We start from the raw sequence: 21,797 nt of genomic DNA, 5'->3' as shown, positions 1-21,797 counted from the left end.
AAATAACATTCTAGTTTGCTCTGATTTTTGTTAATTCTTTCCAATGTATGAAGTAATTATCTTTTTGTTTTCTCATGATTTGGTTGGGTCTAATTGTGTTGCTGTCCTGGGGCTCTGTAGGGTCTGTTTGTGCTGTGAAAAGAGCCCAAGGACCAGCTTGCTTAAAGGACTCTTCTCCGGGTTCATCTCTCTGTAGGTGATGGCTTTGTTATGGATGGTTTGGGAATCGCTTCATTTTAGGTGGTTGTAGAATTTATCAGCTCTTTTCTGGATTTTGATCATTAGTGGATATCGGCCTTATTCTGCTCTGCATGCATTATTTGGTGTTTTACGTTGTAACTCAATTCCGTCACTTCCACTTTGTTCCCTCTGAACGGCTCAGAAGTCTCTCTATAACACAAACTTCTGTACATTCGTAAAGTGCTGATGTGGTCCTTTAGGCATCCACATATATATCACAGAGGGGTGTCTCACTGCTGGATCTGTGTCTATAACACTCTCCTCTGCACATGGCCTCTCTCTGTCTTGCTCGCACCGCGGGAAACTTATAGCCTAGATAATGCAGCCATTAAAACCTGGGGTTTATTATCAAATGTATCAAAATGGCCTTGCCGTCTCTCCCTTGTCGTCTTTTTCTGTGTCTAAGAACAGGTGATATAAGTATTTTTAGGTTTCACAGTTATGGAGCTGTGGACGATTGTTCCCAAGGACTTTCAAGCTACGCTAGTAGCTTTCGTTTGGTCTTCATGTGCAGAAGAGTTTTACAACATAAGTCATTTGCAGTACATCGTCTTCCCACACAGATCTGTTATATGGTAAATGGGTTGTTTAACTCACTGTAATACAGTGTTAGTGGAGTGCATAGTTACACTTTGTTGTCGGAAGGACACTGAAGTGTTCATTGTATAAGTTAAAAGAGATCTCCATACAGAATTTGAACCCATAACCTCCCGAGTTGTAGTTTTCTAGGTGTTCGTGACCCAAATAGTGTGATGGGAGAGGAGGGATTAGGAGACAGAAATACCGTAAGGAGGGAGAACTGAAAAGAGGTATCCAGTGCTCTTAACTCTATAGGCTTTCCACCAAACAGACCACTACCCCCTTTCACTCCAGAGTAAGCAGTCCTGGAATTGTGTCATTTGGCGAGCAAGCAGAAATGAATGAACGGTCTGTAGAGAAGAAGTGGCATCTCATTTCCTCTTTCTTTTCTCCTTTTAGTTTGTTCTCCCAAAGTTTGGTGGGTAGGAGAGCAGGGCGTCCATTACCAGTAGAGTGGAGAGCAGGGATGCTCTGAACAGGCTCAGCTGGCTCTGGTTACTGAGGTCTGTGTTCAAGAGAACAGAATATGTGTGTATATGTGTGTATTTTTAATAGAAATACATTTTTAGGTCCCCACGAGGATAGAAGAACATAATGTATGTGTATATTATGGGTGTGTCTGTGTGACTCAGTGGTTCTGTGGATTGCAGTAGCATTGCCAAACAGGGAGGAGTCAAAGAACTCCAGAGTTGTCCACTGTCGACCAAACATCACTATTACCCACTGTGCTTTTGCCCACTGTAATTCCCATTGAACTCCAAACACAACTCATGTCTTTATCATTAATCTATTCTCTCAGTTGGCCTTGACTGAAACCTCACATTATTATCCCAGCTCAATATGCACATAACAATGTCAAGATTTATAATGGGAACTTTAGAAAAGCTGAATTTTGACTCTATTCCCTGGCTCCCTTAGTATTTAAACTTTCAGACTTATTTGTATTTCTTTCTCCTCTCTTTCTCTCTTTCTCTTTTTCTCTCGTTCAGCAGCTCTCCCTCTTTTCTCCTCTTGTTCTCATTGGTCTGTGCTACACCCAGCTCTTGTAGGCCCAGGCTGTATTCTCAGGTGAGCTGTAGTGTAGAGACGTAGAGCTAAGTCCTCCGAGTGTTTGCAGATGCCAGAAATAAAAGGAGGATAAACAAACTAAATGAGTGAAGGCGACCCATTGTTGTTCCTCCGAAATCCCCTACCTTTTTCGCTTTCCCCCAATCCTGAGAGAGTTGTTCAGAGCTGTGAGCTCCCCCAGTGAGTAATCTGAGTTAGTTGTGTGTGTGTGTGTGTGTGTGTGTGTGTGTGTGTGTGTGTGTGTGTGTGTGTGTGTGTGTGTGTGTGTGTGTGTGTGTGTGTGTGTCTGTGTGTGTGTGTGTGTGTGTATGTGCGGGCATGTGTCCGTGTGTGTGTTTGCATGCATCTACACTAGGTGAACCAAATGCAGCATGCTGCCAATGGTTAGCTAGCAATTACTGTGATCATGTCTTAGTGAGAGGCCCCCTCTCTTCCCTTTCAAGAGTGTCTTTTGCTTGTGTCTTTATAGTGAGCGTGTGAACACAGTTATACATCCGATCTCCCACAGTAAATATGCACTTTAAGTGGCTTATCATTCGTAATGGCAGGGCTAGAGTTGAAAGGAGATAGCATGCATGACACCCATCAACTGTAGACAGAGAGAATATAGTAATGCCATATTTTAGTATTGTGCTATGCTTCAGGGAATCATTTAAAAAAAAATGACTAACAGTTAAGCTGTTTCAACATTTTATTTGCTATATATCTGTAATATGCAGATTATGAATACATTTTAAATACCCTTTAATATCAGCTTCAAGCGGGTTATTTTAATTCGTAATGAATATGGTAATTCCTTGCTTATGGTATAGTAATGTAAGCCATGGTGCCTCTGTGATTGAAATTGTTTACTGATGGTATAGTTTCCTTAGGCTTTTCATTCACGTCAGTAGCGTAAATAAATGAATAGTGTGCAAAGCTGCCAAGAGTGTGCAAAGCTGTCATCAAGGCAAAGGGTGGCTACTTTGAAGAATCTCAAATCTCAAATATATTTTGATTTGTTTAACACTTATTTGGTTACTACATGATTCCATATGTGTTATTTCATGGTTTTGATGTCTTCACTATTATTCAACAATGAAGAAAATAGTAAAAATAAAGAAAAACCATTGAATGAGTAGGTGTGTCCAAACCTTTGACTGGTACTGTATAGATATAGCATTTTTAACCATATTATATAGTCTACTATGTGTCAGAAAGTATTCACACCCCTTGACTTTTTCCACATTTTGTTGTGTTACAGTCTGAATTTAAAATGGATTAAATTTAGATTTTGTGTCCTACACACGATACCTCATAATGTCAAAGTGGAATTATGTTTTAAGACATTTTAAAAAATGTATAAAAACATGTAAAGCTGCAGTTTCTTGAGTCAATAAGTATTCAACAACTTTGTTATGGAAAGCCTTAATACGTTCAGGTGTAAAAATATGCTTAACAAGTCACATAATACCTTGCATGGACTCATTCTGTGGGTGTTTAACATGATTTTTGGATGACTACCTCATCTCTGTACCCCATACACACAATTATCTTTAAGGTTCCTCAGTCTATCAGTGAATTTCAAACAGATTCAACCACAAAGACCAGGGAGGTTTTCCAATGCCTTGCAAAGGGCACCTAGATGGTAGATGTACAAAAATAACAAATGCAGACATTGAATATCACTTTGAGCATGGTGAAGGTATTCATTACACTTTGGATGGTGTATCAATACACCCAGTCACTACAAAGATACAGGCGTCCTTCCTAACTCAGTTACCGGAGAGGAAGGAAACCGCTCAGGGATTTCACCATGAGACCAACGGTGACTTTAAAACAGTTACAGAGTTGAATGGCTGTGATAGGACAAAACTGAAGATGGAACAACAACATTGTAGTTACTCCATAATACTAACCTAATTGACAGAGTGAAAAGAAGGAAACCTGTACAAAATACACATATTCAAAAACAAGCATCCTTTTTGCAATAAGGCACTAAATTAATACTGCAAAAAACGTTGCAAAGAAATTCAGTTTTTGTCCTGAATGTCCCAAATGTTAAGTTTGGGACAAATCCAACAGGAGAGGAGGCCCGCATTGTTATTAGTGTTAGTTGAAGGAAATACTGCCTGGTCTAGGTACCTGTAGCCTTGGGGATACTACAGAGAGCAGAGGACATAAAATGTTCCCTGTCTGTCACTCCTGGCAAGCCTCACCATTGGCTGCCCTCCCATCTGCCCTCCCACCTGCCTTCCCTTTTTAATATAGCAAGTTAGGGTGTGTCTTTTCTAACTTGCATTTGACTGACAGCAGGAGAGGGCCATTCACAGTGGGCGGTCTCTCCTGGCGAAACCTTTCATTGGCCGTCCACAAGCTGCTGTCCCTCCACCTGCTACTTCACGTTAAATATAATACCCATTTGTCTGAGAGCGTGACAAGGCCTGTTGGCTGTTTCTCCAGAGATCGTTCCCCATTGGCCATCTTCCATCTGCCCACCCACCTGTCCCCCGAAATTAAGCAGAGGGGGGTGTGATCCTGAGATACCCTGTTTGACTGACAGCGGGAATGGGCCAATCCTAACCGCAGGTGGTCAATGCTCAACCAACCATGGCTGATGAAAACGAAAGTGATGTCCCAATACTCTGTGGTGGCCTGGCTTTCCTTTTCATGAGTTGTCTATGTTTGGAGGTTTATCAACTTAGATCACACCATAATGGAAGTACAATATCACTTTTGCATGGCGTGTGTATAGTAGTAGGCATTGCAGGAACATTAGTGTTGAGGCTAGAAATGTATTTGACTCTTTGCCTTCATGGTAAATTACCAATAAACATGTAAATACCCCCAATATAATTATCCAATGCTATAACACATATAACACAAACTAATATCCTGTTATGAAATTAAACTTTGAGAGGTGTAGCATTTTCCTAATAGCGGACGAGCTAACATTCCTCTTCATCACAGGAGTGAGTGTTCAATAAAGCATAATGTGATTGGAGAGATCGTTATATGTGGGCAGTGTTTACCTCATCTGGCCAATGATGGAGCTTCCTTCATGATCTAATTACACTGATCTGATTGGGTAATGATGTCAGTGTGGGCCGGATATGGGCCTCTGTCTCTATTCTGTTCTATTCTCTTCTCCTTTGTTCCTGTCGCTCTCCTGTCCTTTTTCATCCTTCTCTTTCTTATATCTCATTAAAGTGTATATGGAAATGTTTATAGATTGTGTTCCATGATGAGGTATAGTAGTCTCTTCAGTAGTTGCATATCTGAGAAACTGCAGTCAAAGTTAACAGAGGCATAAATATCATACCCTCTAAATATAATCTCCCCTGTTATAGTAAATGTGATTGGGTTAGCATGTCTTGGTACGGTATGATATGTGATATCAAATCAAATCAAATCAAATTTTATTTGTCACACATACACATGGTTAGCAGATGTTAATGCGAGTGTAGCGAAATGCTTGTGCTTCTAGTTCCGACAATGCAGTAATAACGAGCAAGTAATCTAACTAACAATTCAAAAAAAAACTACTGTCATACACAGTGTAAGGGGATAAAGAATATGTACATAAGGATATATGAATGAGTGATGGTACAGAGCAGCATAGGCAAGATACAGTAGATGATATCGAGTACAGTATATACATATGAGATAAGTATGTAAACCAAGTGGCATAGTTAAAGTGGCTAGTGATACATGTATTACATAAGGATGCAGTCGATGATATAGAGTACAGTATCAACGTATGCATATGAGATGAACAATGTAGGGTAAGTAACATTATATAAGGTAGCATTGTTTAAAGTGGCTAGTGATATATTTACATCATTTCCCATCGATTCCCATGATTAAAGTGGCTGGAGTAGAGTCAGTGTCATTGACAGTGTGTTGGCAGTAGCCACTCAATGTTAGTGGTGGCTGTTTAACAGTCTGATGGCCTTGAGATAGAAGCTGTTTTTCAGTCTCTCGGTCCCAGCTTTAATGCACCTGTACTGACCTCGCCTTCAGCGTGAACAGGCAGTGTCTCGGGTGGTTGTTGTCCTTGATGATCTTTATGGCCTTCCTGTGACATCGGGTGCTGTATTTGTCTTGGAGGGCAAGTAGCTTGCCCCCGGTGATGTGTTGGGCAGACCGCACCACCCTCTAGAGAGCCCTGTGGTTGCGGGCGTTGCAGTTGCCGTACCAGGCGGTGATACAGCCCAACAGGATGCTCTCAATTGTGCATCTAGAAATGTTTGTTAGGGTTTTAGGGACCAAGCCACATTTCTTCAGCCTCCTGAGGTTGAAGAGGTGCTGTTGTGCCTTCTTCACCACACTGTCTGTGTTTGTGGACCATTTCATATCGTCTGTGATGTGTACACCAAGGAACCTGAGGACCTTCTCCACCGGGATAAGGAGAGATTGTATATGTCTGTAAACACTCCAGCCAACTTGTCTGAGCATGCTCTGAGGAAGCGGCTAGAGATGCCGTCTGGACCGGCAGCCTTGCGAGGGTTAACACGGTTAAATGTCTTACTCTTGTCGGCCGAGGAGAAGAAGAGCCCACAGTTCTTGGTAGTGGGCCGTGTCAGTGGCACTGTATTATCCTCAAAGTGGGCGAAGAAGGAGTTTAGCCCTTCCGGAAGCAAGATGCTGGTGTCTGCGACGTGGCTGGTTTTCCCTTTGTAGTCCGTGATAAACGGTTCACCCGATATGGATGAAAATACATTTCAATTCCAAAGTGCAAGTGTACAGAGCCAAAACAACAACAACGTGTAACTGTCCCGATACTTTTGTAGCTCACTGTATATCAGCTGCCTGCAGGTGTGGGTGTAGTGTAGTGTAGTGTAGGTGTGCATGCTTATTTTTTGTCTCTATTCACTCTGTGATGGTGACGGGACTAGCTAATTACAGTTACCCCCTCCTATCCCCATAGCAGATAGTGCACCAGTCAAGACCAAAGCCTTCTAGCACTAGCAGGATGGACACTGGGCCTACACACCTGCACAGACAGGACACACACAAACATATCACACAGCCACCCCAATACACAGGCAGGCATACACACATACACACATACACACACACACACACACACACACACACACATGCCTGCATGCACACAGACTGTTAGACGTTCAGGGTCTGTAAAGTCTTACTGGATTTAGTTATACAGTTTCGACCATACATTTGTTTAATGCTTTGAACTCACATTCTGAAATACCCAAACAAACCAAAACAGAATAAGAAAATAGCACAAAACATTTCTCTGCCAATGGAACTTGGATGCGTTGCTTTGTTCCTTTCTGTGAAAACAAACACATTCTGTAGGTGGAAATAGTCCTCTGTCATAATTAGCAGTCTGCCACTTCAGACACCACAGAACAACTTCCTTTACTAATTGAACTCTCTCTCTCTCTCTAAATACTTCTAAGGCCAGCAGTAAATACTGCAGTTTGGAACAATATTACAATGTGACTCATAGACAAATGGGCCTTAATTCATTACTATTTGTGGCTGTGTGTGTATATCGGTGGTTAGAGGGGTAGTGTGTGGGGGGGTGCGTCTCTGTGTACTTGTCTGTGTGTGCATGCGTGCATGTGTATGCGTGAATGTGAGCTTGTTTAAAGAGTGACTAACTTTAAAAAGCATTAAATCACTTTCAAAATAGTCTACTGTAGCATTTATTCTAGTCTCAGAATTTACTACAAAATGGAAATAGGATAATTTTGTTCATAAAGTCAGTCTCGTCTAAAATGTAGTTTGGAACATCCCTGCGTCACAACGGGTAAGTGAAGGTTGGGTTTTGATATGTCCATTTTCCCACTGTCGTGTCTTTGGCATCATTAAAGTGAAGACTGTTATTTTATCAAATCAATTCTCTGTAATTATTATTACGTGATTAAACTAATCATGTAAATGTAATTATCTAGGAAGTCGGGGCACCAAGGAAAATCTTCAGATTACAAAGTTATAATTTTCCTAGTATCACTCTTCAGATATTTTAATATCTGATCAATTAGTCTTCTAATTAATGAATTATTCTTTACCTCACGTTAGTCTCATTCCAAATGTCGTAAATTGTTGGTAATCTGCATGAACCCAGTCTTTACTATGAATGTTCCATACATAAATTGTCTTAACCATTTAATTATTAACTAACGAAATAATCACAGAAATGTATAAACAAACAACACAGTAGATATGGTTACAAGGAAATGATAGGGGAGGTTCCCTAGCGGGCTGAGCCGATATGACGCCTTGGTGGACAAAGGGAAGTGGGTGTGGACTGAAAAGACAGGAAAGAACAAAAGAGTCACTACACAGTTGATAATTATATTAACTGAAATGCTAATCCTTTGCACATCAACGCTCACTCATTCGGGAATAATTGCAATCAATATATATTTACGCCCAGTGTGTCGTTGTAATCTCTGTTGGAATCGTCCGTCTGTCTGTTGGAGAGTCAGTTCATCATCGTCTCGCTCTCTGCTTCCCTGAAGATCAGTCTTTCATGGTTAGGATGGATACTTCAGAGTACCATTCAGAAATGTTCTCATAGCATAGATGTTTTGGCGGTTGTCGGTCTTCGCATCCCAGGTTGACATAATTTCTAGCTGCAGACTAGTAATTAGTATCTAACATTTGCTCTTATTCTGTCGGGATCGATAGTCTCAGAGTTGAACCATTTCCCCCTGTGTAGCCATTGCTTCACATGGTATGGTTAGGAATTCAACAACCATTGTAACCTTAGCGGACACTGAGGTTTTTGTGGTCTGAAGAGGATTTCCTCAGGTGTTTTTTTTATTTGTAACAATAGAAAAGGCTGTTCGATGACACCAGATCATGTCTGTGCTCACGGGGGAGGGCCAATGACTGAGTTAAACTTTATTAAAGGTTTAACATAAATTTACAATTTACAATTTAGATCATTTCACAAATAGTTTAATCTTTACTCATTCATTTTATACAAGAATTAGATGCAAACCTCATAATTGAGAATTGTACATAATTCAGAGATATAGTTATGCGTGTTTTATGTCCTCTCTGAGGTCACCAAATGAAACACACTCATCATACCCGTCCCTTAAGTGTCCACGGACCATTCCCACCTTCTCACAAGTGGACATTTTATATCAAATCCTCATTTTGGGGATTTAGGAGTTCGCCATGTGAAATCTTTTGTTCTCTCTGTGTGTCTCTTTCTGCATGGCCAGGGGGAGAGTCTCCTCCAGGAGTTTACGAGATGAGATAACAGAACCTGGATGTAGGAGAGAGAGAGAGAGGGGAAGCCACTAGCTATACCCAAAAAGGGCCACGTCATGAGACCACTAACATGGGGTGAACAGCTGCGGATATTGCTCTCTATACAATAGCATAGACAGTGAGGCAAACCTGCTCAGTAGCTCCGACTGTTTACATAAGACAACTAGTCACACGTTTTTTTTAACTTGAGAAATACTGCACCACGCACCGTAGTTAGATGTAAAATTGTGCAACTAAAACATCCTTGGCAAGAATGTCAAAATTAATTATACATTTCTTGAGTTATCTTAGATTCATTCTGGGGATTATGAGGAAGTGAAATATGCTTCCGCGTCTACAGTGTCTCATGGGGGACAAACGTCATCAACCAAGCTGAATCGGTCAGGGAACACACCTCCAAGACTGAAATCTCATTTGTCTAATGAGCAACAGAAAAACACGTGCCAATCGGCGTTTTCAGTGGCTCTTTAACAATACATACTGTCATTCAACCCCAGCATTAAAGTTTCCATCTGTGCTCGTAACAGTTACGTAAGCCTGTCAAGGACAAGGGGATTAGTGACCGTTCTCTCATAGAAAGAGATCAACAGCAGCTAGAGAACACTTTGGTGCCATTGTGTTGAATAGGCCCATTAGTGCATCCAAATTGCATATGACTCATTTGAACTTTTCAGGTTTCTATGGTGGAGGAGGCTGTTACACAACACATAAGCTCCCGCTATCAGCTGTTTTTTAGCAAAGTAATGCCTTTTTGGAATATCAAGCCTTTCTATCCCACTGGGCACACATTGATTTAATCAACGTTGTTTCCACATTTCAATGAAATTACTTTGAACCAATGTGGAATAGACGTTGAATTGTTGTCTGTGCCCAATGGGATCCTTTCTCTCCTCTTATGCCATGTGAGTCACTGTGGATAAGAGTGTCGGATAAACAAAACAATCTAATAAAATGCCAGTGTTACCTCTGTTGTGGCAAAGGCAGCCAACGTTACTAACTGTTGGTTGCTGAATACTTCCTCAGCATAGGGGAGATAATACAATGGTTTCCTTAATACTAACCGGGCTCCGTATAATGCATCTAGGATCAGGTCCCCCCCGTCAATTTTATATCATTAATTGTACTCTAGAAGGTCAGACTGATTTTATATCAGCACTCCTACTCTGAGAAGTCTGATAAAGTACATATGACCCAGATTTCATGGTTAAAGAAACCACCACTTTTGACGTATGCTGGTTGAGTGAACTGACTTCCCCTTAGATAGGCCAGCTGCAAAGTCAACATTGTCTATATTGTAAAGATTCATTAAAACAAAAATGTGCAGATGTTATGACTTTGTGGCTGTGCCAGCTAGTGACAACTCTGTTGAGCTGCCTCCAGAACAAGATTCATGACGAAAAACGCTAACCTGCGAGACATACGGCCCCTGGTCTCTTCCTCTCTGTCTCCTCCATTATGTCCCCTCCTGGATTATACACATGATCTGCTCTGCCTCTCTGCAACATTCATCTGGTATCTCTCTCTCTCCCCTGTCCTCCTCCAGGACCATGCAGAGATTAATTCCACCATGGTGCGCAGCGAGACCAACACAGCCCGCGTGGAGGGCCTCCGGGCGGGCACGGTCTACGTCGTGCAGGTGCGGGCCAGGACTGTGGCTGGCTTTGGCAAATACAGCGGCAAGATGTGCTTCCAAACCCTCACAGATGGTAAGGACCATGCAATAAGCCAAGAGGAGGAGGGGAGGCGAGGAGAGATGGTGGGGGATGGTGGTGGGGAGCTGCGTGTGTTAGTTTGTGTGTGTGTGAGAGAAAGATAGAGAGTGTGGATAGAGACCAGGATGGTAGAGGGATTGTGAATGTGACAGTGGAGAGTGTGGATCACTGTCACAACATGTTTGTGAATGTTTCATAATGTATGAGATTGTGTGTCTATATGAGAGTTGAGATTGGTGGTTTTGAGCTTTTCTTGTGTGCAACTGACTGTGCTTGATCCAAACTGCTTAGCTAATTGGTTCTTCATTGAGCCCGTCTGTTGCTGAGCAGCTATCCCAGAATGCTTAGCTGTGATTAGTGGCTGATGTGATTAATTATTTGCCACTGGGGGTTGGATTGTTCAGGGGGGCGCAACACCTGCTACACTGGTGTGTGAGTTTGGGTCCAGGTGTTCGTGTGTGGGCGTACTGTATTTCCTAAACACAGCATACGTCTTCTTTCCTATGCAATATGCTGTCAGATGATTTACAACACTCCAGTAGAACTTACCCTTTGAGGCACAGATCTAGGATCAGCTTACCATCCCCGAATCCTAACCCTAACTAGGGCTGTCATGGTGACCGTAAACCACCACACCGGCAGTCACGAGTCATGGCCGCAGTAACATTCCCTATGACTTGGTCACGGTAATCCCAATCCAAAATAGGGCAAATTAATGGTACTGATGAGTAGTTTACCAAACTTGCTAAATGCCCTTTATTCACTCTCGAAATACCTCATGATTAAATTTGAATAATCTGAATGATGAGGACAAATACTGATGGAAGTTAGAGTTCCCATAGCGAAATGGACACGGGAAAGCCCCGGACCCAGTATGCATACATTTTTTTAAACCTGTTCTGAAAGGACAACTGGTCCGATCCGAGTGAAGGAAGCAGCAGAAAAGCCAATTGTTTTGCTACTTTATTAAATGAGAGAGAGAGAGAGAGAGAGAGAGAGAGAGAGAGACTGTAGGCTATTAGGGTGCGGAGACTATACTGTGTGTGAATTTGTAAGACAAGGGAGGCTCAGAGTACTGGAGGGAGAGACCACTACCACTGTTATCTTGTGCTAGACTAACCTCTTGTTAGTTATTTATCATCCTTACATAGTACCCATCTTGACTGCATCAAACCTCAAGAAGCTAGCTAACTAGTCCTACAGTTAACCTACACATAACTCCATTCAGATCATAGCGTAAATAGCAGCCTACCTGTTGGCTTTTGGTCGTTGTAGCCTTTCTTTCTCATTTCACTTTTCATTCTGTCATTTTTATTCCATCTTCCATTGATTAGATATCCCCCAACTTTCTTGCTAGAGAAGCATAGCAACAATGCAATTGTTTCTGTCTCTCCGCTGGAAGCACAAGGAACAGAACGCATACCTTTTTTTGCGACCCTTTCCAAATCATCTGTACAGATTTATAGGCCTATCACAACTAAAGAAATGATGGATGAAGCTATATTAAATGGACTTATTCAACTTTTGAAAATGTTCATTTTCGAAACGCGCATTTAAGCATGTTTATGTTAATTAGAGGTCAATTACTGTGAGATTTCCATTTGCATGACAATTACCATCTGACAAAATGTCATGACCGCCACAGCCCTAACCCTGACCATTGGGGGGTTAAACACTAAACTGATCTTCTTATGCATGATTCGAGTCTAAGAGAAAATCTCCACTTGACATCACAAATACCAAACCTCCTCCTAATCTTCCTTCTCTCTATCCCCCACCCTCCATCCTTCTTTTACTCTATCCTTCCTTCCCTCCAATAGGAGGCTATTGTATGGTCAAGGTGATTATCAGTCATATAAACAACCTGTTCTGTTATACAGTTACAGTGATGATGATGAGGCTCTCCATCATCATCTGTAGTTACCTGTGTAGAGCAGATGTAGTGGCATAGCCCTCTCCTCCCTCTTCCTCACGCTCTGATTAGTATTTACCCAACGCATGCACATACACACGCACACGCACACACACCACACACGCCAGACAGCATGAGGACCAGCTGATGGTACATCCTCTGGCTTGCTGCCACAGCACGACATTTATGGAGACAATTAGCACCCAGTGAAGGAGGAACAGAGGGACCCATCACACCCTACCCCTCCCTCCCCCATCCCCTATGTCCCTCACCCGCCTCCTCCTCACCCTTCCTCCCTGCCTCCCCTTCCCTTATGTCCCTCACCCACCCCTTCCTCACCCTCCCTTGCTGCCTCCCCCATCCCCTATTTCCATCACCCTAGCCTCACACCCTCTCCCTCCCTCCCCCATCCCCTATGTCCATCACCCCCTCCTCACCCTCCCTCCCTGACTCCCCCATCCCTTATTTCCATCACCCCCTCCTCACCCTCCCTCCCTGACTCCCCCATCCCCTATGTCCATCACCCCCTCCTCACCCTCCCTCCCTGACTCCCCCATCCCCTATGTCCATCACCCCCTCCTCACCCTCCCTCCCTGCCTTCCCCATTCCCTATGTCCATCACCCCCTCCTCACCCTCCCTCCCTGACTCCCCCATCCCTTATTTCCATCACCCCCTCCTCACCCTCCCTCCCTGACTCCCCCATCCCCTATGTCCATCACCCCCTCCTCACCCTCCCTCCCTGACTCCCCATCCCCTATGTCCATCACCCCCTCCTCACCCTCCCTCCCTGCCTTCCCCATTCCCTATGTCCATCACCCCCTCCTCACCCTTCATCCCTGCCTTCCCCATCCTATGTCCATCTCCCATCTATCCGTTCCTCCGTCAACCCCTATGTGTCTCACCCTCTATAGTGCCTGCCTCCCCTGTCCTCCCCACATCTCCCTCCCCCACCTCCTTTCTCCTGCACTACCCATCTCCTCCCAGTCTCCATCACTGTCTACCCACCTCTGGCCTCCCTCCCTCCCTCCCTCCCTCCCTCCCTCCCTCCCTCCCTCCCTCCCTCCCTCCCTCCCTCCCTCCCTCCCTCCCTCCCTCCCTCCCTCCCTCCCTCCCTCCCTCCCTCTGACTCCTCTCCCTCTTCCTTTCCTCTCCTCTCACAGTTGACAATCCCTCTCCTCTGTCTGTCATCACATTTTTACACAAATCCCCCAGGTCTCTTCAGCCCCACACCCCTCAACTGCCCCCCCTCCCCCACAACCCCTCCCAAAACCATTTGATTGACAGGTGCAATGAGGAGGAGATGATTGGCCTTTCATCAGTAAGGTGTGTATGGTTATAGCTTGTCAGTGAGGAGTCCTATTCTCCACAGTCAGGTGTTGATACCTGACTGATTGTAATGTGCTGTTATTTACTGCCAGCTATAGCACTCAGACAGTTGATTTCTGATTCTTCAAGCCAATCACCATTTTCACCTGTCTGAGTTTAGGAGACTGAATACAGCTTCACAAAGAAATAGCACACTCACCCTTTACAGGGGGAAAAAATAGTAGGCCTATAATTCAAACTATCAAGTGTGCTCTGAGTACTAGCTTATTATTTTGTTGATATTTAAGCTACTATATCACCGCTCAAAAGACTTCTTCTTTCTTCTCCTTTTTCCCCATTGCTGTCAGTTTGCCTGCAGCATGCTAAATGTTGCTAAAGGTCATGAGACAGGACTGAGGCAGTTTAGTGTGTCTTTAGAAGTTATTTAGGCTACCCTCTGAACTTGTGACATTCTTCCTCACTTCGTTGCTAACGTTTAGCTGTATTTTTGACTGTCGAAGAGCAGCTTGTGTTTGAACACCCCTAGTAGAAATTCCAAGGTGCTCTTTTGTGTCTGTCAGACTGTGACAGGGAGATTAGGTATGGCAACAGAAACACTGAAATACTTTCTCTCATTTTCTATTGATAATTTTCTCTCTCTCTCTCTCTCTCTCTCTCTCTCTCTCTCTCTCTCTCTCTCTCTCTCTCTCTCTCTCTCTCTCTCTCTCTCTCTCTCTCTCTCTCTCTCTCTCTCTCTCTCTCTCTCTCTCTCTCTCTCTCTCTCTCTCACACACATTTTCTCTCTGTCTATGTAGATGACTATAAATCAGAGTTGAGGGAGCAGCTTCCTCTGATTGCTGGCTCGGCTGCAGCAGGATTGGTGTTCATCGTCTCTCTAGTGGCCATCTCCATCGTCTGCAGCAGGTACTGTACGGTCAACATGTCCACCATGGCTGTGTTTATGGTCCAACGGGTGTGCCTCACACACACACACACACACACACACACACACACACACCTTACCTAACCTAACCGTTAGCAGACACAGACAGGCAGGCAATGGAGCCTGTCTGTAGGCTTTTCACATACATACCTACACACATGGCCAGCAGAAGGTAATCACAGTGAAAAGAAAATACAGTTCCTTCAGAAAGTATTCACACCCCTTGACTTGTTCCACATGTTGTTGTATTATAACCTTGCATGTACTCACTCTGTGTGCAATAATATTGTTTAACATGATTTTTTAATGACTACCACATCTCTGTTTATTTATTTTACCTTTATTTAACCAGGCAAGTCAGTTAAGAAAAAATTCTTATTTTCAATGATGGCCTAGGCACAGTGGGTTAACTGCCTGTTCAGGGGCAGAATGACAGATTTGTACCTCGTCAGCTCGGGGGTTTGAACTTGCAACCTTCCGGTTACTAGTCCAACACTCTAACCACTAGGCTACCCTGCCGCCCCACGTGCCCCACACTTACAATTATCTGTAAGGTCCCTCAATCGATTACACTTTGGAGAGGGAAAAGAAGGAAGCCTGTACAGAATAAAAAATATTCTACATTTAATGTAATTTTTATTTATTCTTTATTTAACTAGGCAAGTCAGTTACAGTTTTTTTTTACAATTGCTAACATCCTTTTGCCCAATCTGTAGTCACATTTTCAAAACCTGAATACAATTACCACAACATCCATCTTGTTGTGGACCATACCATTAACACAATTTGTGTTGTTTTCACAGAATATGCAGTCAATTTAGTTGCTAAAATGCTTACATTTTCTTTACGTACAATCTTACCCAATACCAAAATGATGGATCTTTCTTGTCTTATTTACAAATGCTTGCACACAGCCAGAAATGAAGACGTAATGTTCAAAACCTTAAATATAGTATAAAGCCTCGACTTCTGCAACAACAGACGCTCAAAATCTATATTGAAACAGCTGATTAGCATTTTTGAATGAACAGATCATTGAAACATTGAGAAATAGCTGATTTACTGCACATTGTGTAAAATAGACCAACCAAAGCTTATTCCAATCTTAAAATCAGAGACATAGCAAGGTGTTGAAGTTCTTTCAATTACATGGACAGGCACAGTACAAAGGGGACTCTTTGGATTGATTTTGTTCAGTGTGGATACAGAACAACACAGAGGAGCAGAGAGAGAAAACAATATCTGGACCAGGGAGAGGAATAGCTGGACCAGGGAGAGGAATAGCTGAACCAGGGAGAGGAATAGCTGGACCAGGGAGAGGAATAGCTGGACCAGGGAGAGGAATAGCTGGACCAGGGAGAGGAATAGCTGGACCAGGGAGAGGAATAGTTGGACCAGGGAGATGAATAGCTGGACCAGGGAGAGGAATAGCTGGACCAGGGAGAGGAATAGTTGGACCAGGGAGATGAATAGCTGGACCAGGGAGAGGAATAGCTGGACCAGGGAGAGGAGTAGCTGGACCAGGGAGAGGAATAGCTGGACCAGGGAGAGGAATAGCTGGACCAGGGAGAGGAATAGCTGGACCAGGGAGAGGAATAGCTGGACCAGGGAGAGGAGTAGCTGGACCAGGGAGAGGAATAGCTGGACCAGGGAGAGGAATAGCTGGACCAGGGAGAGGAATAGCTGGACCAGGGAGAGGAATAGCTGGACCAGGGAGAGGAATAGCTGGACCAGGGCGAGAATAGTTGGACCAGGGAGATGAATAGCTGGACCAGGGAGAGGAATAGCTGGACCAGGGAGAGGAGTAGCTGGACCAGGGAGTGGAATAGCTGGACCAGGGAGAGGAGTAACTGGACCAGGGAGAGGAATAGCTGGACCAGGGAGAGGAATAGCTGGACCAGGGACAGGAATAGCTGGACCAGGGAGAGGAATAGCTGGACCAGGGAGAGGAATAGCTGGACCAGGGCGAGGAATAGTTGGACCAGGGAGAGGAATAGCTGGACCAGGGAGAGGAATAGCTGGACCAGGGAGAGGAATAGCTGGACCATGGCGAGGGATAGTTGGACCAGGGAGATGAATAGCTGGACCAGGGAGAGGAGTAGCTGGACCAGGGAGAGGAGTAGCTGGACCAGGCAGAGGAGTAGCTGGACCAGGGAGAGGAGTAGCTGGACCAGGCAGAGGAGTAGCTGGACCAGGGAGAGGAGTAGCTGGACCAGGCAGAGGAGTAGCTGGACCAGGCAGAGGAGTAGCTGGACCAGGCAGAGGAGTAGCTGGACTAGGGAGAGGAGTAGCTGGACCAGGCAGAGGAGTAGCTGGACCAGGCAGAGGAGTAGCTGGACCAGGCAGAGGAGTAGCTGGACCAGGGAGAGGAATAGCTGGACCAGGGAGAGGAATAGCTGGACCAGGGAGAGGAATAGCTGGACCAGGGAGAGGAATAGTTGGACCAGGGAGATGAATAGCTGGACCAGGGAGAGGAATAGCTGGACCAGGGAGAGGAATAGCTGGACCAGGCGAGGAATAGTTGGACCAGGGAGAGGAGTAGCTGGACCAGGGAGAGGAGTAGCTGGACCAGGGAGAGGAGTAGCTGGACCAGGGAGTGGAATAGCTGGACCAGGGAGAGGAATAGCTGGACCAGGGAGAGGAATAGCTGGACCAGGGAGAGGAATAGCTGGACCAGGGAGAGGAATAGCTGGACCAGGGAGAGGAATAGCTGGACCAGGGAGAGGAATAGCTGGACCAGGGCGAGGAATAGTTGGACCAGGGAGAGGAATAGTTGGACCAGGGAGATGAATAGCTGGACCAGGGAGAGGAGTAGCTGGACCAGGGAGAGGAGTAGCTGGACCAGGCAGAGGAGTAGCTGGACCAGGGAGAGGAGTAGCTGGACCAGGCAGAGGAGTAGCTGGACCAGGGAGAGTAGTAGCTGGACCAGGCAGAGGAGTAGCTGGACCAGGCAGAGGAGGCTGGACCAGGCAGAGGAGTAGCTGGACCAGGCAGAGGAGTAGCTGGACCAGGGAGAGGAATAGCTGGACCAGGGAGAGGAATAGCTGGACCAGGGAGAGGAATAGCTGGACCAGGGAGAGGAATAGTTGGACCAGGGAGATGAATAGCTGGACCAGGGAGAGGAATAGCTGGACCAGGGAGAGGAATAGCTGGACCAGGGCGAGAATAGTTGGACCAGGGAGAGGAGTAGCTGGACCAGGGAGAGGAGTAGCTGGACCAGGGAGAGGAGTAGCTGGACCAGGGAGTGGAATAGCTGGACCAGGGAGAGGAATAGCTGGACCAGGGAGAGGAATAGCTGGACCAGGGAGAGGAATAGCTGGACCAGGGAGAGGAATAGCTGGACCAGGGAGAGGAATAGCTGGACCAGGGAGAGGAATAGCTGGACCAGGGCGAGGAATAGTTGGACCAGGGAGAGGAATAGTTGGACCAGGGAGATGAATAGCTGGACCAGGGAGAGGAGTAGCTGGACCAGGGAGAGGAGTAGCTGGACCAGGCAGAGGAGTAGCTGGACCAGGGAGAGGAGTAGCTGGACCAGGCAGAGGAGTAGCTGGACCAGGGAGAGTAGTAGCTGGACCAGGCAGAGGAGTAGCTGGACCAGGCAGAGGAGTAGCTGGACTAGGGAGAGGAGTAGCTGGACCAGGCAGAGGAGTAGCTGGACCAGGCAGAGGAGTAGTTGGACCAGGCAGAGGAGTAGCTGGACCAGGGAGAGGAGTAGCTGGACCAGGCAGAGGAGTAGTTGGACCAGGGAGAGAAGTAGCTGGACCAGGGAGAGGAGTAGCTGGACCAGGCAGAGGAGTACCTGGACCAGGCAGAGGAGTAGCTGGACCAGGGAGAGGAATAGCTGGACCAGGGAGAGGAATAGCTGGACCAGGGAGAGGAATAGCTGGACCAGGGAGAGGAATAGTTGGACCAGGGAGATGAATAGCTGGACCAGGGAGAGGAATAGCTGGACCAGGGAGAGGAATAGCTGGACCAGGGCGAGGAATAGTTGGACCAGGGAGAGGAGTAGCTGGACCAGGGAGAGGAGTAGCTGGACCAGGGAGAGGAGTAGCTGGACCAGGGAGTGGAATAGCTGGACCAGGGAGAGGAATAGCTGGACCAGGGAGAGGAATAGTTGGACCAGGGAGAGGAATAGCTGGACCAGGGAGAGGAATAGCTGGACCAGGGAGAGGAATAGCTGGACCAGGGAGAGGAATAGCTGGACCAGGGCGAGGAATAGTTGGACCAGGGAGAGGAATAGCTGGACCAGGGAGAGGAATAGCTGGACCAGGGAGAGGAATAGCTGGACCAGGGCGAGGAATAGTTGGACCAGGGAGATGAATAGCTGGACCAGGGAGAGGAGTAGCTGGACCAGGGAGAGGAGTAGCTGGACCAGGCAGAGGAGTAGCTGGACCAGGGAGAGGAGTAGCTGGACCAGGCAGAGGAGTAGCTGGACCAGGGAGAGGAGTAGCTGGACCAGGCAGAGGAGTAGCTGGACCAGGCAGAGGAGTAGCTGGACCAGGCAGAGGAGTAGCTGGACTAGGGAGAGGAGTAGCTGGACCAGGCAGAGGAGTAGCTGGACCAGGCAGAGGAGTAGTTGGACCAGGCAGAGGAGTAGCTGGACCAGGGAGAGGAGTAAGCTGGACCAGGCAGAGGAGTAGCTGGACCAGGCAGAGGAGTAGTTGGACCAGGGAGAGAAGTAGCTGGACCAGGGAGAGGAGTAGCTGGACCAGGGAGAGGAGTAGCTGGACCAGGCAGAGGAGTAGCTGGACCAGGCAGAGGAGTAGCTGGACCAGGCAGAGGAGTAGCTGGACTAGGGAGGGAGTAGCTGGACCAGGCAGAGGAGTAGCTGGACCAGGCAGAGGAGTAGCTGGACCAGGCAGAGGAGTAGCTGGACCAGGGAGAGAAGTAGCTGGACCAGGGAGAGGAGTAGCTGGACCAGGCAGAGGAGTAGCTGGACCAGGCAGAGGAGTAGCTGGACCAGGGAGAGGAATAGCTGGACCAGGGAGAGGAATAGCTGGACCAGGAGAGGAATAGCTGGACCAGGGAGAGGAATAGTTGGACCAGGGAGATGAATAGCTGGACCAGGGAGAGGAATAGCTGGACCAGGGAGAGGAATAGCTGGACCAGGGCGAGGAATAGTTGGACCAGGGAGAGGAGTAGCTGGACCAGGGAGGAGTAGCTGGACCAGGGAGAGGAGTAGCTGGACCAGGGAGTGGAATAGCTGGACCAGGGAGAGGAATAGCTGTACCAGGGAGAGGAATAGCTGGACCAGGGAGAGGAATAGCTGGACCAGGGAGAGGAGTAGCTGGACCAGGGAGAGGAATAGCTGGACCAGGGAGAGGAATAGCTGGACCAGGGCGAGGAATAGTTGGACCAGGGAGAGGAATAGCTGGACCAGGGAGAGGAATAGCTGGACCAGGGAGAGGAATAGCTGGACCAGGGCGAGGAATAGTTGGACCAGGGAGATGAATAGCTGGACCAGGGAGAGGAGTAGCTGGACCAGGGAGAGGAGTAGCTGGACCAGGCAGAGGAGTAGCTGGACCAGGGAGAGGAGTAGCTGGACCAGGCAGAGGAGTAGCTGGACCAGGGAGAGGAGTAGCTGGACCAGGCAGAGGAGTAGCTGGACCAGGCAGAGGAGTAGCTGGACCAGGCAGAGGAGTAGCTGGACTAGGGAGAGGAGTAGCTGGACCAGGCAGAGGAGTAGCTGGACCAGGCAGAGGAGTAGTTGGACCAGGCAGAGGAGTAGCTGGACCAGGGAGAGGAGTAAGCTGGACCAGGCAGAGGAGTAGCTGGACCAGGCAGAGGAGTAGTTGGACCAGGGAGAGAAGTAGCTGGACCAGGGAGAGGAGTAGCTGGACCAGGGAGAGGAGTAGCTGGACCAGGCAGAGGAGTAGCTGGTCCAGGGAGAGGAGTAGCTGGACCAGGGAGAGGAGTAGCTGGACTAGGCAGAGGAGTAGCTAGACCAGGGAGAGGAGTAGCTGGACCAGGGAGAGGGGTAGCTGGACCAGGCAGAGGAGTAGCTGGACCAGGGAGAGGAGTAGCTGGACCAGGGAGAAAGGGAGGTAGGGGGAGATGAGTAAGAATGTGTGGTGGTGTTCAAAGGAGAGTAAGAGCTGCTGTCATTGATGAAATAAGAGCCACCATCATAGACCATGTGATAAACCAGGGTCTATCACTGAGAGATACTGGTGAAAGAGTCCAACCTAATCTCAGATGGTCAACCGTGGCTACCATTATCCAGAATTTTCAGCAAACCAACAGGTAAAGTAATGCATTTAACAAGGGCTTCTTCTATCATTACTGTAAAGTCGCACAGTAACTGTAGGCCAGCAGACCCTTTGCAAATACATATGCAATTGTATTTTTGTTCCTCTAAAGGACGCAATCAGTTTCTCTCAGTTTCTCTCAGTATCTTTCAGTTCCTTTTTTGAAAGGAACAGTGAGCGGGTCTATTCAATATGACTTGCTCTATAGTGAGTTTTACACTATGCTACTCTACATGTAATCATGGGTTACAGTACATACAGTAGGACATACTAAAAAGCATTTACGCATACTGTGTTAGATTTCTTTTGAGAGTCATGGAGTTGGAGGCTAATCAGACCCCACATGAAATCATTTATGTAGACGAGGCAGGGTTTAACCTGGCAAAACACATTGGTGGGGAAGAAACGTCATCGGAAATAGGGCCACAGTTGATGTGCCGGGTCAGAGAGGAGCAAATATCACAATTTGTGCTGCAGCCTCGAGTGCTGGTTTGGTCCTGCAGAAATGTCAGATTGGTTCCTACAACACTGAGCGCCTTCTTTTGGTTTT

At 46.4% G+C, this 21,797-nt stretch overlaps 1 protein-coding gene across 1 annotated transcript in view; it reads left to right on the top strand.

Moving 5' to 3' along the window:
* The window catches only part of LOC112227388 (ephrin type-B receptor 1-B), a gene marked incomplete at its 5' end in the record, with an annotated part of 170,651 nt that overhangs the window by 103,656 nt on the left and 45,198 nt on the right, over positions 1–21,797 (top strand). The window contains 2 exons of the mRNA XM_024392262.2: positions 10,670–10,832; positions 14,872–14,980. Coding sequence (XP_024248030.2) covers positions 10,670–10,832; positions 14,872–14,980 — 272 coding nt within the window. The remainder of the gene's footprint in view (positions 1–10,669; positions 10,833–14,871; positions 14,981–21,797) is intronic.

This window comes from Oncorhynchus tshawytscha, linkage group LG07 (genome assembly GCF_018296145.1).
Source record: "Oncorhynchus tshawytscha isolate Ot180627B linkage group LG07, Otsh_v2.0, whole genome shotgun sequence".
Lineage (NCBI taxonomy): Eukaryota > Metazoa > Chordata > Actinopteri > Salmoniformes > Salmonidae > Oncorhynchus > Oncorhynchus tshawytscha.
The sequence above is the reverse complement of the archived record's forward strand: the minus strand, read 5'-3'. Positions and strand labels throughout refer to the sequence as shown.